Source organism: Xenopus laevis, chromosome 1L, assembly GCF_017654675.1.
Source record: "Xenopus laevis strain J_2021 chromosome 1L, Xenopus_laevis_v10.1, whole genome shotgun sequence".
NCBI classification, from domain to species: domain Eukaryota; kingdom Metazoa; phylum Chordata; class Amphibia; order Anura; family Pipidae; genus Xenopus; species Xenopus laevis.
Window position 1 is genome coordinate 146,745,381 of NC_054371.1, and position 17,858 is coordinate 146,763,238.

Sequence of the window (17,858 nt, forward strand, 5' to 3'; positions counted from 1 at the left end):
ATAACTAAAAACTCACCCATGTCCTGTTTATTCCTATGGGATTTTTAGACTATTTCAAAGTGTAAGTTCTAGCTTTCACCCATTGATCTGTAAAATCACTAATTGCACATGGATATATCTCTTCCCACCTATGGTTTGGTTTGATATTTATAATATAATGGATCAAGCAATATATTTATTTAGATCATAAAACTGCCAACCACCATACAACTTTAAGGTAAAACCCCATATGATGGTCTCAGCCTATGAAAAATTTTACCAGATATAAATCGGGCAACTATGAGCTTTTTACCTTGAATTATATGATCATAAACTTGCACAGGTATGGGATTGGTTACCCAGAATGCTCTGGACTTTGGGTTTACTTGATAACAGATATTTCCATAATTTGGATCTTCATAACTTTAATCGACTAAGAAATTCATTTCAACATTTATTAAACCCAATAGGATTGTTGTGACTCCAATATGGATTAATATCTTTTTTTTTTTTTGGAAAAGCAGAGCACAAGCACAACTTCTGTCACAAAAGAGATTTTGAAGGCAAATGGTTTGTTCGTTTTATCACATACAATAGCTCATACTGATCTTGTTTGTATTACATATCCTGTACATCTGTATTTCCAGTTTCCTAGTTTTATTTTTAGGATTAATTATATGTTAGTTGGGATCAAGTACAGGGTACTGTTTTATTATTACAGAGAGAAAGGAAATCATTTTTAAAAATATGGATTATTTGGATAAAATGGAGTCTATGGGTGATGGCCTTTCCGTAATTCAGCGATTTCTGGATAACTGGTTTCCAGATAACAGATCCCATACCATTAACAGAGATACACAATAAATTACTAATAAAACATGTGGACGGGAAAAATGCATTGTATGTGTAAAGTAAATTTGGTTAGATCTGCCACACTTGTATTTACCTACAGGTCTCAGGTGTTTGATTTTTTCTGTAGTCACAATTTCTCCTTTAAAGTAAATAAAAAATAAATAAATGTTTTTAGGGGTTTTAGGAAAGTTGCATTTCAAATATTCTTGTGGCTTAGCATTAAAAATGTACTGGTCCAGTTTGAAAATTACAAATACTTTTAAGTCTTTCATACTTATCCCATCGAGATACATGCTCAGATTTGGACTTTGTTGCTCCACTGTCTAAGAACATAAGCCAGGGATGGGCTTCAACAGACCAGTCTGTGATCATTATGGATTGTAGATGAAATTTTACAACCAGGTACATGGTGCATCTGCAGTGGAGGAAGTATAAAGGAGCTGCAGCTTCTCTTCACTTCTCCAGTTCCAATCAGTGGCATAACTAGATATTAATGGGCCCAACAGCAAATTAATTTTACGGCCCCCAGAGAGTCCAGTGGTTGTCCTGTTTTACCAATATATTTTGAAATTGCTCTATAATTAGAGCCCCCTATACCTCCTAGACTTCTCTTTGGCCTCTGGAACAATTGGTTAGATATGGTGCAGTGGGACTATTAATAACATAACACCTGCTCTAATTCAGGAATAAATAAAAAGTTGTTTTTATTCAATAATGGGCCACTTTCGTGAGCTTTGAGTGTTGTGATTTTAAGTAACACCAACATTGGGAAATAGTTGCCTGGAAATATAACATTGCGCTGGTACAAGGGCTTGCCAGACAGTTTCAGTGTAAATCAATGGAGGTTTCATTAGGTCTGTTTAAAAAAGAAGAGCTCAAAGTGCCCTGTGCACCATTCTATTGGTTACTGCATTCTACTTTTAGCTGTATAATGATATCAGGCCCTCTAAATATAGCACCACAGGCAATAAGCTGTACGTGGCAGACAAATCAACTAATGTTTAAAATGGAATAGCTTTCTAACAAAGCAGATACCAGAAATGAAAGACCCCAAACTGGAAAAGCCATGAGACAATTTCCTACCAATATCAAGTAAAGTTGAGGGAGGATAACAACCGAATATCAACCAACAGCATAATGAGTTCAATAACAGGACATGTATGCCTTCATTTTTTGAGTTTTTCTTGAGTAGTCATCCAATAGAAAGCAAGTAAATACAAATAAATCCCTTCTATACAATACAAAGGTGGAATTGTTCTGATGGCAAAGGGATGCTCAGCAACTTTAGTTAATAAACAAATGTTTCCATTATTTGCCCATCTCCTAACATGACAATACACACTCAAATCACTAAATTAATTAAGACATTTTTTCCCCTAACAGAAATAATCCTCTGCTTACTGTAAATGTTGGATGCCTTCTGCTCAAGTCAAGCATCAGCAGTAAAGTGTTATGTGCCTTCTGAGAAGTGATGATGTGAGAGACTTTTGTTGACTAAATTGCTCACTATTCACTGAGAACCGGGGTTGACAGATTTTTTAATTCCAATCTTAACTGGGCTCTTTTATTTATTTCTCCCAGGTTGTGGAACTGTGCCATTTTAACCAATGGAAGAGATTTATAGGAGGAAAAGCTAACGTAACATGTCATCGAGTTATTTGACCTCCACTGAGGCGTTGCAATGCAATACAGTGTAATTTCCCATGTCACCAACCTACTATGGCTATATTACTGATATTGGGACAAAAGTCCATTAACACTTTACTGAAAGACAAGCAGAAATAAAGTTGAATTAAAAAATTGAGTAGAATACATCATAGAAAGTATGGGTTTATTCATACAGCTATTACTCAGTAGAAAAAATTGTATTAGTGTACTTCTATAAACCCTACACAATGTAACAATTTAATCATGGCTTTGGCTATTTATTTATTAAGGCAACTGTCCATGTAATTCCTCAGATTTAACCATCCTTTAAACCAGGCTCCAAGGCAGAGCTTTTTTGGGTTAAGCTTCCCTGAGGTCCAATATTGAGGCAGGACACACTTAAATATCATTGTATCAGATATAAAATGTGTTGTAAATATGTGTTGCCTGTAAACAGCATCAAACTTGGGACTCCGGGGCACACCAGGGCTTCCGTCCCAGGGGCCCACACCCCCCCCCAGCCTCAATCTCCCCACCCGTACCTTATCTATCTACCGTTATCTATCTGATATTGGCTGGGGTGGAGGTATGGGTGCAGTGCCCAGGGTGGGGAGCAGGTCTGGATCACCGGATTTTTCCTGGTGTTTTGTTGGCCCAGTCTAATCCTGTCTGTAAATTGCACACTTGTTAATCTTGCTCAGACTGAGTTTTTAGGTGTATCTAGGAGCAAATAAATATTCTCCACAAATCTCACTCTAATTGACCTCTAGGCTTCGCTCCTCTAGGGGTGGTATCAGCCCTATAGTTTGGGAACCACAGCACTAAGGCATAGAGGAGAGTATACACAACCATAACCTGGTTTTGTGATGGATATTCATTTACATTTTTTGCAATGTACCAGCTTTGCAATAACAAAAAAGCCTCTTGCAATATACAGCAGGTAAAGTAATTTTGCCCTAAAAGAAGTGTAGTCTATTTAAATGGATAGCGTTCTGACCCGAATATCTAGGTTGTTTTTAGAAGTCTACTTCATATGAATACACTTTGACAACCTCATAGGCTGGTTTGTTTTAATTGTGCTTCATCAGACCACTGATCCCCCAACCAGCGGCTTGCAAGCAACATGTTGATCTCCAACCCCTTGGATGTTGCTCTCTGTGGCCTCAAAGCAGGTGCTTATTTTTTAATTCTTGGTTTGGAGGCAAGTTTTGCTTGTATAAAAAACAGATGTACTACCATACAGAGCCTCCTGTAGGCTGTCTGTACACATAGGGGCTAACAAATAGCCAATAACAGTCTTTATTTGGAAACCCCAGGGACTTTCATGCTTCTGTTGCTCCCCAACTCTTTTTACATTGGAATGTGGCTCATGGATAAAAAAAAAAAAAAAAAGTGCGGGACTCACATTCTAGACTGATCGCATAATGTGTTGTCAGTCCATATTGTTTTCTTTGATTAGCTTAGGATAGCATCCCACTTTGTACCATTATGTCAAACCTGTCCAAAAGGAATAATAATACAAAGTATTATTATTACCTTTGATTGATAGCTCCAACATATTCCATAACTCTTTAAACACTAATGAAAGCATAATTAAATCGTCAACCCATTTTATGTTTTATTACTTGCTCCAGTAAGGTTTCAGGTCTTCACACTTCAGATGCTACATCTTTCCTTGGAAAAATAACATTCTAGCACCATTCCACCCAGAAACATAATTTTAAGTCATTATTCTGCTGAAAGTGAAATGTAAAATTGTTGGAAGGTAACAGAGGCACACATTATGTGTCTGGGCGGAGGAGCAGGAATAAATGTAATTTCGATAATTCTAAATAAACATTTGAACAGCTTAAATGTGATTAGGGAGTTTACATCAGCATTTCTAGGCACCCTTTGGAACCGTATAGTAAAACCACATGTGCAATGAGCCTTTCCCATTATATATAATATAATATATAAAGAATGAATCTTTCTGTAATATGAATCTTCATGTCTACTAGAAAATCATGTAAACATTAAATGAACCAGACTGGTTCTGCATCCAATAAGGATAATTATTTCTTAGTTTGGATCAATTGAAATGTACTGGTGAAAGATGGTGCGGCAATTTATTATTCAAAAAGTACTTTTCAGCGAAGATAAACTCTGCAAATGTGTACTGTTACTTAATAATAAAATAACTGAAATAGAAATGTAAACATACATGTATAACAATTGCAGATATTTTTCACAAGACTCTATAGTGGAAATAGCTGCTGAAGCAAGTGTTTACTCTTTTCTTGCAGCAGGAAAGTTACATTCCTTGGACGGGATAGAACATTCCTCACTATGTTCCCACTGGATGGAACAATCAGTTTTGAAACACGCAGACAGTATCCTCTTTTAGATTTCACTGGAATGCTGAAACACACACACACACACAGACTATTTCCCCTTGAACTCAACTGTGCCAAATCTATCAATAGCTAGGTGGCAAGTGAAGTTTTCTTACCAGGAGAAAAACAGGTATGTGCCATACTCTTTACTATTTAATTCACCTAAAACATCTGGATAATAAACTGGTTCTGGTCACTGTATGCCAAACATATCAGTTTGACAGCAGCAGCAACATTGTGGTGCTACTTTGGAGACTGGATAATCAGGATACTGATACAGCTATAGAATCTCTGGAAGTCCATTATCCAGACTGAATTACTAGAAGGTCATCTCCCATAGACTCCATTTCAATAAAATAATTCTAACTGAGCAAATGATTTCATTTTTTCTCTGTAATAACAAAACAGCACCTTGTACTGAATTAATTGATATTGATGGCAACAGAATCCTTTTGGGTTTATTTGATTTTTAATTAATGCACAGTGATCCAAATTATAGAAAGACCCCTTATCTGGAAAACCCCAAAGCCCCTAAAAATTCTGCATACCAGGTCTCATATATAATCAGAACAGCAGTTAAATGCGGTAGAGACAATATCTGGTAGCCCCCATGATTCCTTTCTCTGCACTCCCTTTGGTTGAGAGCCATTTTCCCCCACAGAATAAAAAAGCATTCATACTTTTAGAACTGCTTCAAGGTATTGATATGGGACCTGTTATCCAGAATGCGCTGGACCTGGGGCTTTCTGGATAAGGGATCTTTCCGTAATTTGGATCTCCATATTACAGACTATTTTTCCTCCAATAAGGATTAATTATATCTCAGTTTGGATCAAGTACAAGGTACTTTTTTATTATTACAGAGTAAAAAGGCGATCATTTTTAAAAATTAGAATTATTCAATTAAAATAGTGTCTATGGGAGATTGACTTCCCATATGTCTGAGCTTTCTAGATATAGGGTTTCCGGATAAGGGGCGCCATACCTGTACCTCCCTGAGGTCTATCTGCAATGGTCTAGAAACAAAACTAACAAGTATTGGAAAGTGCACAACAATTTTCACAAAAACAATGCTATGAAACACTATATATTATTTATATATATATATATATATATATATATATATATAGTAACTCTATAATCACTGTTGCAAGACTCTGTTTCAATCAATTAAACTTTGATGAAACAGCAAGAACAAAAAAATAAAAATATATTAAAGTAATGAAAATATAATGTACTGTTGCCCTGCACTGGTAAAGCTAGCACATTTGCTTCCGAAACACTATTATTGTTCATCTACATGCTGATGTGTGGCCATGGGGACAGCCATTCAATTTGAAATAGGGCTAAATGGCACAGGCTACACAGCAGAGAAACTCACTAACCCCATTGTATGCTACAGAGCTTATCTGTAATTTGCTATGTAACCTGTGCCTTGTCTCATGTTTCTGACCAAATGGCTGCCCCCATGGCAACACAGCAGTTTATTTATATAAACTATAGTAGTCTTTCTGATGAAAACCCAGCAGTCTTACCAGTGCAGGGCAACAGTACAAACTGTTAAACGCTTTAATTTTTCCCTTTAACAGGCCACTAACTTGACAAAATGCCTAGACAAAACAATAGTTCATACAAAAGGATAAGCTTTGCTCACCAGCACCATGACAATTTTTTAGCAGAATCCAAAAAGCATAGGATTGTGGTCTTTTAACTTACTTTTTTCTTTGGATAAAGGGATTTCAATATTTTATTTTTCAGTGCCTACTTTGCTTCTGAAGTGACTATATTTAAAGAACTCTAAATATTTTTAAAGGCTTTTGAAATGCGCATTAAAGGCCTTATGTTATATATAAATTTTCCCATGGGCAGTTACACATAGCACCAATTAGTGATTAGCTTTTTAAAGCCAACTGCAAGTAGAGCAATGAAATGCAACAATTTGATTGGTTGCCATGGGTTATTGCCCATGGGTAAATTTGCCCAGTGTTAATAAATGACCCCCGCTGTCATTTCTACAAAAATAAATGTAATAATAATAAAATAATAATAATGTATTTATCGCTGCTGAGAGCTTTCTGCAAATGCTTGTCCTGTGAGTTGGCTGTGAGGATCAGTGTGGAGAGCAATGCATGCCTCCAATTTGTACAAACGTGAGAAAGAATTTGTTTCCCATATGGTGTGCCTGATCCTTAACATTCATTTTGTCTTCTCCAGTCAGGCTGATCCCGGTGCAAGTCTTCTGTGATTGCTTCTGCTTGCCTTTCGCTCCTTCGGTGCCCACTTCACAAGCACTGGAAGCTACAGAGCATTTCAAGTCACTCATTAATAAGACTCTGGCCAATGTCACCAACAATTTCCTGACATCTGTATTCTAAATAAGCTAATCCCTTGAGTGACTCTTGTGAATAAATAGCTTCATTTTCGTGTGTGAGGGGGGGGGGAAGAGATCGTTCATGGATAATGCTGGTTGCCAAGATATGCCGATCCTCCTCTGGACAGCCGCACAGACTATAAACTGTATATATTGTTGTAGAAACACACACTGCTCCTTGTTTTCCTGTTTCAATTAAAAGGCATGAAGCAGCTCTTGCACTATCGTGATTAACTTTTCACTTTTCATTCCAGGAATACTAAGTCTCCATACAGTTCTAGCCAGTATGTCAGAAACTTCCCTGGCAGCTTCCTGAGTCTGAGTCATCTGAGAGAGAGGAAACAAGTAACATTATCCTCAAATGCCTTTCAATATTTCACAAACAGATATGCTCCACCAGATCCCAAAAAACAAATATTTTTCATATTTTCTTCTCACGCTGGGAAATGCAGTTCCTTCGCTTTTTGATTATGCTGTTGCTTCTGGTATTTGGCTGTGTTTGGAGGTAAAGTAGTAATGCTTCCAAAGAAGATAAATGAATACAAATATGTGTACATCCAACATTTGTAATACAAATAAGTATAATATATCAGCCAGTAATTAACCATATCTGTACCAACTACAACAGGCAGCATTATTTTTGACTTCTTGGCTTAGCAATGAGCTGTGACTAAAATGTTTATTATTATTATTATGAGTCATTATGCTTCAAACTGACGGAATATTGGGAAGTCTATGAAAGAGCAGCAAAGGCAGATTGCCACAATAACATGATTAAGTGCCAAGTGTCTGTCTTTTATTGGTTACAATTATATGTACCTATTTGCACAAGCCAGACTTAAATAAGCTCTAAAAAGTTGGTTTACAATACTGTTTAACCGCAGGGTGTGGTAAATGACATTAGAGGTGCCTCTGGAAAACGAAATTCCAACATTTGGATTTCAACAAGTCCACACTCTGCCACTGCTGCTGGTCATGTTCTCAGAAATCAATTCTCCTCTCACTTGACAATGTTGTGGGCACCCTAGCCAAGCCAGAGAATCTTAGTGCATGAAGGTTGTGGTTGTTGCAAAGAGTGGACATTAAACGGGCACGAGAAAATGAAAATGGCAAAAAACGGACACCTATTTATAAATCTCAAAACATCTTTACCCATTCAAGATTACTATATACCTATATACTACACATAATAGCAGATGCTGCATTTCCTTATGCAAAGTATTGATATAAATATTTAATATACCACTTACATGAGTTATGAACTCTTTGGCAGCTATGTGCCACTCTGAAGAGAATAGAAGGAAAAAGATAAAGAGATGCCTATATAGCTGCAATGTACAAGGGTGGCAACCAGATTGTTGTTCTTCTTCCAATAGTGTTTGCAGTTTTGAGGCACAGACTGCTGCACTGCTACGAAGGGCTAACAAACGCTCATAAACGCTCCTCGAAGCAGTCTGAAACATGAAACAAAAGAAATAGCGATAAATAACTGTAATGACCAATTCTTTTGTACAGCCTGCAATGAAAACATTGATTTTAAGAGAAGGATTAGCAACATCTGAATGTACATGTTAGAAAGTCAATAGACCATTGATTTTTGAAAGGGGGCCAGGTTTTGGGCATTGGTGCTCTTGATAAGAACAAGGCAACAATGAAATACCGTGTCTGAGCTGCTAGGGCATTTAGCCAAACTTTGACCTTTCGAAATGAAAGAAAATGGAGAAAGTCCCAATAACCTCTTGTTATTTAGTCAGAGAACAACAGTCGCCAGCAAAATGTGAATGTTCCTACATTACTGCCATGAACAGGTTCTGGCCAGCACACAAATAGACTTTTCTTTGATTATGTGTTAAGGCTTGCAAACTGTCTTGCTATTATTACAGGATAAGTACATACAACTGAAATACTAAATTCACAATATTATTTCCAGAACTGTGTGCTGCTAATCTTGCCTGGTGATCTGATAAGGTTACATTTCAGGGTGTAAATCTCCTTACTATTGCTGTGACCCTTAAGGGAACTAAACAGATGTAAAACCAAGAAAATATGAAGATTTTTGAGTACAAAACAGACTTTAGTGGCCACAGATAATAGGAAACTTAACTAGGAGGTACTAAATAATTATTTGTTTTAGAAATAAAATACTACTAAGCGCAGTGGTTTGAGTCTACAATACTTTATGATAATAGAATAATGCAATAACAAATGTAAACAAGAATTGCATTAATGCTAATATACTAAATATATAACCCAACAAATTGCTGCCACTATTTCGTGGAAAATGTAAACTTTTACAACACAAAAATACAAACCCCCCCCCCCATCAGGACAGTTGTCAAGCCCAATATTTATTGATTTTAATGTCTGTTATAGCCACAATGTAGCAAATACATTTGTCTAATTCCTAGAATACTAAGGGGATATACCCACCCCACTATTTTATCATAGTATCACATGACAATTTAAAATACATGAGGACTATTGAGTAGCTATAGCAACCATATATTTATAAATGTATTCATGCATCCTCTGGAAAGGTAAGTGGCTTTGTATTATGGCAGAGCCTTGTTAAAAGTATATCAATTTCATATAATCTTATTCCTATTTATAATCAATGTATAGATAGCGCTAATGCCTACATGGAGTTCCCAACTCACACTGCACTCACACACAACGCACCATTGTTCTACTTGTTTCTTGATTCTCATTCCATGGATTGTAGTAAAATGCCAAAAGCCATAGCAGGTCATCTGAAGCTTCACATTCTGACGTCATCAGCAATTCTGCTGCTATATCCACCCAGTCTCCAAAATGAATTAGTAAAAACCATGACTCAAAGACACTTTCCCGGGATCTGTAAGAAAACTAGATGAGTCACAGTATAGGGGGATAAATTCAATCATTTCTTATTTCATAGAACAGTGTGAAATACTGAATAACAGTGAAGTAAAGCGGCATCTTAAAAGAGAATTAAACACTAAAAATGAATATGGCTAAAAAAAGCCATATTTTATATACTGAACCTATTGCACCCACCTAAATTTTCAGCTTCTCAATAGCAGCAATGATCCAGGAGTTCAAACTTGTCACAGGGGGTCACCATCTTGGAAAGTGTCTGGGACACTCACATGCTCAGTGGGCTCTGAGTAGCTGTTGAGAAGCTAAGCTTAGGGGTCATCACAAATTATCAAGCAGAAAGTGAGGTTGGCCTTTAATATAAGCTGATGCTACAGGGCTGATTATTAAATTCTGGTTATCTGTATTAATTACTAATCAGCCTTATATTGTGACATTTCTATTCTATGTGTACAGTATATATTGAGATGGTCCCTAAGCTCAGTAGGTGACAGCAGCACAGAGCATGTGCAGTGAATCAGCAGAAAAGAAGATGATGAGCTACTGAGGCATCTTTGGAGATACAGATCTTCCCTGCTAAAGGTCCGTGGTTGCCTTGGGCTGGTACAAAAGCCCAAAACATAATGTACAAAATGTCTAGCCTAATTATTTAGTTAATCTTTAGTTCTCCTTTAAAAATTACCTTCATATGATTAAATGTGCAAATGGTCATTATACCGACTTGTACAGTACCAGTATCTTCTCTTATTATTCCAGACAGAACTTGCTTCAAATTTTTATTACATTACTCAAAAACTATGTTCACATTCCAATTTTTAAGAGCTTGTTGCTTTCTGAGTTGCCCCAGCATGTACTGACTGGTGTTAAAACTCCTGATACACAGCAGTAAATTTGTATTAACCAGAAGATATATAGACAACAATATTACTTATTAATTACATGCTATTATATGGTAAAATTTACTTCTCTGTTGAGTGATAAAGATTGGTCTTTATATGTTCTTTAAAATAGATCAGAAATGTGCCACGTGTGACTTCAGTTTTTTATAAGCTTCTGCAAGCTTTATACTGTAACCTTTGTTTGTAAGACACTGATTTGTTATAAAAATTATTGCAAACTGTTGTGTGACCTGCTGCTGTCACAATATAAAGAGATGATGAAGATATATAAATCATTACGCAGATCTAGTCAAAGATTAGACATTTAGAAAGTAGGAACTTTAATTGTTAAAAAAAAAAAAAAAGAAAGTAGGAACTTTACAGCTAAAACAAACATGGGAAGGTATTTCCATTCCCACAGAAGAATGGTGACAAGGCTTTACCCAAGGTAAATGGAAAGGACGTCAACTAGTGTTGAGGTAAAGGAGGCCAGAAAAAGAAACAAGCATTTAACTTGTAGATAAAAAAAACTTTACATGAAAAGCAAATACTGACAGATATTCCAAAAAGGGTTAAACATGGGTATGGCAAAGGATACAGTCTAGAATTGGGGTTTCATGTATAAAAGTAAATCAAGAAAGCCAACGTATCTCATTATAGCTTCTCGTGTCTTCCCTATCAAATCAGAGGCCGGCTAAACAAAATATAGCATTAAAAGGAACAGTAATACAAAAACTGAAAGTGTATCAAAGTAATAATGTATATAATGTACTGTTGTCCTGCACCGGTAAAACTGTGTGTTTGCTTTCAGAAGGAATACTATAGATTATATAAAGAAGCTAACGTGTAGCCATGGGGACAGCCATTCAAGTTGGAAAAAAAGAGAAAATGCACAAGTTATATAACAGATAAAAACACCATTGTATTGTACTGGGCTTATTTGTTATCTGCTATATAACCTGTGCCTTTTCCCCATCTTGAATGGCTGTCCCCATGGCTACACAGCAGCTTGTTTATTTAAACTATAGTAGTCTTTCTGAAGCAAACACACTGCTTCTACCAGTGCATGCCAACAGTAAATTATACGTCAATTATTTTAAAATGCTTTTATTTTTTGATGTTACTGTTCCTTTTAGAAATGTATAGAGAGAGAGAATGCGGAGCGCACACCTACAGCAAAATAAAAGCTTGGGTGCCAGTCTGAAAAAAATTCAATAAGCAATGCAGGATGACGGCACACCAAGAGATTACAACAACACAATTATTTGAAGATAAATAGGAGGTTTATTGAATTGAACCAACGTTCAGTTCCTCACAGGAACTTTCATCAGGGAACTGAAGGAACTGAAACGTTGGTTCAGTTCAATAAACCTCCTATTTATATTCAAATAATTGTGTTGTTGTAATCTCTTGGTGTGCCGTCATCCTGTATGTATATATATATATATATATATATATATATATATATATATATATATATATATATATATAGTAACTCTATAATCACTGTTGCAAGACTCTGTTTCAATCAATTAAACTTTGATGAAACAGCAAGAACAAAAAAATAAAAATATATTAAAGTAATGAAAATATAATGTACTGTTGCCCTGCACTGGTAAAGCTAGCACATTTGCTTCCGAAACACTATTATTGTTCATCTACATGCTGATGTGTGGCCATGGGGACAGCCATTCAATTTGAAATAGGGCTAAATGGCACAGGCTACACAGCAGAGAAACTCACTAACCCCATTGTATGCTACAGAGCTTATCTGTAATTTGCTATGTAACCTGTGCCTTGTCTCATGTTTCTGACCAAATGGCTGCCCCCATGGCAACACAGCAGTTTATTTATATAAACTATAGTAGTCTTTCTGATGAAAACCCAGCAGTCTTACCAGTGCAGGGCAACAGTACAAACTGTTAAACGCTTTAATTTTTCCCTTTAACAGGCCACTAACTTGACAAAATGCCTAGACAAAACAATAGTTCATACAAAAGGATAAGCTTTGCTCACCAGCACCATGACAATTTTTTAGCAGAATCCAAAAAGCATAGGATTGTGGTCTTTTAACTTACTTTTTTCTTTGGATAAAGGGATTTCAATATTTTATTTTTCAGTGCCTACTTTGCTTCTGAAGTGACTATATTTAAAGAACTCTAAATATTTTTAAAGGCTTTTGAAATGCGCATTAAAGGCCTTATGGAGTACAGCTGCACAAATAGGGTTGATCCAAATACTTTGGATTTTTAGGCTGCCTGCCTGATATTTGAATGAGCCCCGGCTATTTTGAGTCCATACAAAGTCAACTGGCTGCCTGTATCAACCAAGTAAATAACCAATGTTTGTGTATCTGCACCTTTTTAGTTTAAAAAAGTTATTTTTAAATATTGTTTACTTATCAATGTACTTATGATTCATTCCTACATTACAATGGGTTGCATTTTTAATGAATGAATGTGTATGTAAGGCATTCCTACTAACACTAGTCAACCATACAGTTGAAAAATATAAAATAATGTCACATTTTCATTTACACTTTACACCTTGGTCTTGAAAGCCATCTACACCCAAGTCTGGGTAACTAGGAATGTGCTCAGATAATTTGTTTCGAATCAGACAGACTTAAAGGACCAGTAACACCAAAAATGAAAGTGTTTTGAAGTAATTAACTATAATTAATTGCTTCAGAAAGAATACTATAGTTTATATAAATAAGCTGCTGTGTAGCCATGGTGGCAGCCATTCAAGCTGGAAAAAAAGCACAGGTTATATAACAGATAAATCACCATTGTATTGGACAGGGCTTATTTGTTATGTGCTATATTATCTGTGCCTTTTCCCCAGCAGCTTGAATGGCTGCCCCCGTGGCTACACAGCAGCTTTTTTTATATAAACTATAGTAACCTTTCTGAAGCAAACACACCAGTTTTAACAGTGCAGAGCAGCAGTATATTATATTTTGATTACGTTGATAAACTTTCAGTTTTTGGTATTACTGGTCCTTTAAGCATACTGCGACTTTGCTGTGACCAGGGCTGTTCCTGCCATGAGGAAAGGTAAGAGTAGCCAGTTACAAGGGGTGGCAAAAAGCCGCCTCCTGTAACTTTAACAACCCCAGGATCGCCCCTGGGCATGACTGACCAAAGCTCATACAACATTACTGCACATAAGTCAGAGCCACAAAGATCATATGGCTCAGAATCACAAACCATCACCACCATATTGCTCGTGTATACAAGGCTATTGAGTCATGTTGCATTTTGAACTACAGGTCAGTACATGGAACATATGTACCACTTGCTCAAATACTCTGACCCTTAAACAATTCTCTTATTTCCCTGGATAACAAATCCTTTACTGAATTTTTGTTCTTTATATCATAAATCATATATGTATGTCAAGCACTTAATGGGACAGTTTTGTTTTAGAAATAAAAAAAATCCTAAAACATTCTGTTTGCATAAATAATCAATCCCCTTTAATATTTTATAGTGCGGCCACCGTAGTGGTGCCTTTGTGCCAAAAATATTGCTTAAACTTTAGCCAAAAAGCTCTATCTTGGTCTCATCTGACCACAAAATCTTTTCCCACATCACAACGGAGTCACTCTCGTGCTTTTTAGCAAACCTCAGACATGCTTTCACATGGTTCTTTTTGACTAATGGCTTCATATGTGCCACCCTCCCATACAACCAATGTCACTTAAAAAAAACACAAAATACAGTTTTTAAGAGCTTCAGTGCTTTGATAGAATAATACAAAAGTGAACACAATTCAGCCCAGGATTTGTTATTGAGTAAAACAAGAGAATTGGTCACGGGTCTGAATATTTTTGCAAGGCACTGTATGTGTATCAGCTGATATACAAATATATGATTTAATAGAATTGATCTTGGGGGAATTAATTTTCTATTATGCAATGAATGTCTTATTTTTGGCTGCTAAATGCATTTTATTCAAGAATTCTGCTTTATACGCAACACAGATGTGATGAAACAAACCAACACACTTGGACATGTTCCGATACAAAACATTACAGGTGCCGACTTGACACTAAATAAAGCTCAGCAAGTGTTTTTCTTGCACCTATTCATTAAAATTTATAACATAAATCAACATAGGCTGTAAAATCCCAGTACTGCTTTGCCTGCAAAACTGTCAGACGGTATTTCTCATGCCAATGCTGGAATCTACATTTCTAGAGGAATATGTTGGTGTTACACCAGTTTATTTATGCTCAATTATCAGTTCTTGCCCTTAAACAGAACCAACAACAGTTCTCTTTATGTAATGGAGTGCTTACACATAAATATTTTACAAGAGCAGAAAGATGCTGAGTCACATTATGTTGTGCTTTATATAATGAAAATATATATATGAGTCACTTTGTTCATCATGTTTTTGCAGTGGAGACAAGGAAAACACCTATGAAATTGTGTTTAGCAGAATAGTGATAGATTTTGATCACATAAGCTACACAATCTTTCTTTTACAAAGCATATTTCAGAAATGTAAACATTTTCTCAAAACAAGAACTGTTATGTAATGTAACCACAGTTTAATAAGAAAGAGAATAATAACAATTTTAACAAAGGGGGAGTGGGGAGGATTAGGTCATGACATTGTCATTAAAAAAGGCCTTCCTCAACAAAGAAAACACCAACTCCCTAGATATGAAGAAAAACAAACAAACCTTGTCTCTTTGGCCACAGAGCTTAGCATTCTAATAATACTTTGCAGGTGTGCAAGGCAGACGTCTTGTTGAAGCCCTACGAGATACAAGTGAAGGTCAGCAAAAATAACTCTCAGGAAGTAAAATGATGTTTCAGCTAACTGAAATTCTTTAAAGGAAAACTATACCCCCCAAACAATGTAGGTCTCTATTAAAAGATACTGAGTAAAACAGCTCATGTGTAAAACCCTGCTTCATGTAAATGAACCATTATCATAATAATAAACTTTTTTAGTAGTATGTGCCATTGGGTAATCATAAATAGAAAATTGCCATTTTAAAAAATAAGGGCCGCCCCCTGAGATCGTAAGATTCACTGTGCACACATACAAACCACATGTAAGGTCACATGAGCCAATTAACAGACAGAGTTCTGCCTTTTGCTTCCTCACTTCTTCCTGTTACAGTTAGTGTTGTAGTATTTCTGGTCAGGTGATCTCTGAGGCAGCACAGATAGAGTCACGAAATGGTGGTTCAAGGCAAGAGATGTAAAAGGGCAATATTTATGTAAATATATGTTCCAGTTTGGTAAGATTCTTTAATATGTCATTCAATTTGATATAAACTATCTGTTGCTTAAGTATTCATTTTGGGGGTATAGTTTTCCTTTAATGAGAAAATACGTCACCCCAGTATTCACTGACTCCTAACATATATTTAAGGCAAGGTTTAACAGGTTTCAGTCCTGCACAGGACTGGGCAAATTTGCTTCTGTGCAGTAACCTATAGCAACCAACCAATAATTAACCTTTTTTCAACCAGCTGCAGGTTGAGCACTGAAAGCAATCATCTAATTGGTTGCCATGGGTTACTGCCCAGGTGCAAATTTCCCCAGTGTTTATAAATGATCTCCGGTACGCACTTCAACTGTATTAGAAAGTAAAGGGATATTGTGGTAACCATGTACAAACTACATTCCCTTTGAACCAGTTATATACAAATATAGAACCAGTTTTCCAGAATGCTTAAGATCTGGGCATTTTTCTGTCATTTGGATCTTTGTACTTTAATTTAAACATTAAATAAACCCAATAGAATTGTTGTGCCAACAATTGGATTAATTATACCTTAGTTGTTATTAAATTGAAAAAAAAAATTGAATTAATTGAATTAAATTGGGTCTACTGTATAGGAGACTACATACCTGTATATGCAGTGCTATTGTAAGACCCCAAAGCCCATACTTGGAAGCCATCAGTTGCCTGGCAATTATAAAAGATCTACCCAATACCGTTACTAACAAGTGATTTTAGATATCAGGGCTCAAATTGTCCCTATGCATGATACTAATCTGGATTACAGATGATCAACTCATGTAAACTTAGTTTTTGTTACTTCAATAAAAAAAATAATATAAATAAATAAATCTACAATCAATATAAATAGGGTAAAAAAGTATAATCAGTACTAAATTTTAATACCCTCATTTATGAGTTAAATAGTGTGTGCACTGGTCCATTTTCTCCCCAGAATTTCAAGCAATAACCATTTACTACACCTGAATCCCACATTGGTATAGTTAGTATAGATATGGGTATATATAATGTATGTGAAAGTAGGGAGGGGTGTGTGTATGGATGCTGGGTTTCATGTGGAGGGGTTGAACTTGATGGACCTTATCTTTTTTCAACACAATTTAACTATGTAACTATGTAACATGCTAAGGAAAGGCTTGACAGACAAGGCATTCCCCCTAAGGGCTCTTACACATGAGCGTTCTGACCTGTGCTCCCCTGCGTTCCGTTTTTTGGCGTTCAGCCGCAGGGGAGCGCAGGAATAGACGCATTTAATTATTTCAAATGGGGCTGTACTCACACAGGCGCATGTAGGCGCCGAACGCAGGTTGAGACGCAACATGCTGCATTTTTCCTGCGTTCGGCGCCTACATGCGCCTGTGTGAGTACAGCCCCATTTGAAATAATTAAATGCGTCTATTCCTGCGCTCCCCTGCGGCTGAACGCCGAAAAACGGAACGCAGGGGAGCGCAGGTAAAAACGCTCATGTGTAAGAGCCCTAAATAAAGAATTCAGTTGACTGTAGTTAACTGCAACAACTGATATCATTTACATTTCCTAGCTGGTTACGTACGCAACATAGTAACTCATTTACTGAAGCTATATTTTGTCCCTTTTGGAAACTGCCAAGCATAGTGAGAGAAATGTTAG

The 17,858-nt window shown here is 36.3% G+C and overlaps 1 protein-coding gene across 7 annotated transcripts in view; it reads right to left on the bottom strand.

Moving 5' to 3' along the window:
• Positions 1-4,072: 4,072 nt before the first annotated feature.
• The window catches only part of fancc.L (FA complementation group C L homeolog), a 71,339-nt gene continuing 57,553 nt past the window's right edge, over positions 4,073-17,858 (bottom strand). For 4 of the 7 annotated variants that reach the window (XM_018251146.2, XM_041583641.1, XM_018251103.2 and 1 more), the window contains 4 exons: positions 15,655-15,730; positions 9,904-10,078; positions 8,475-8,678; positions 6,289-7,551 (listed from right to left, as the gene is read on the bottom strand). In XM_018251146.2, coding sequence (XP_018106635.1) covers positions 7,420-7,551; positions 8,475-8,678; positions 9,904-10,078; positions 15,655-15,730 — 587 coding nt within the window. In that variant the 3' untranslated portion in view covers positions 6,289-7,419. 7 annotated transcript variants of the gene reach the window in all.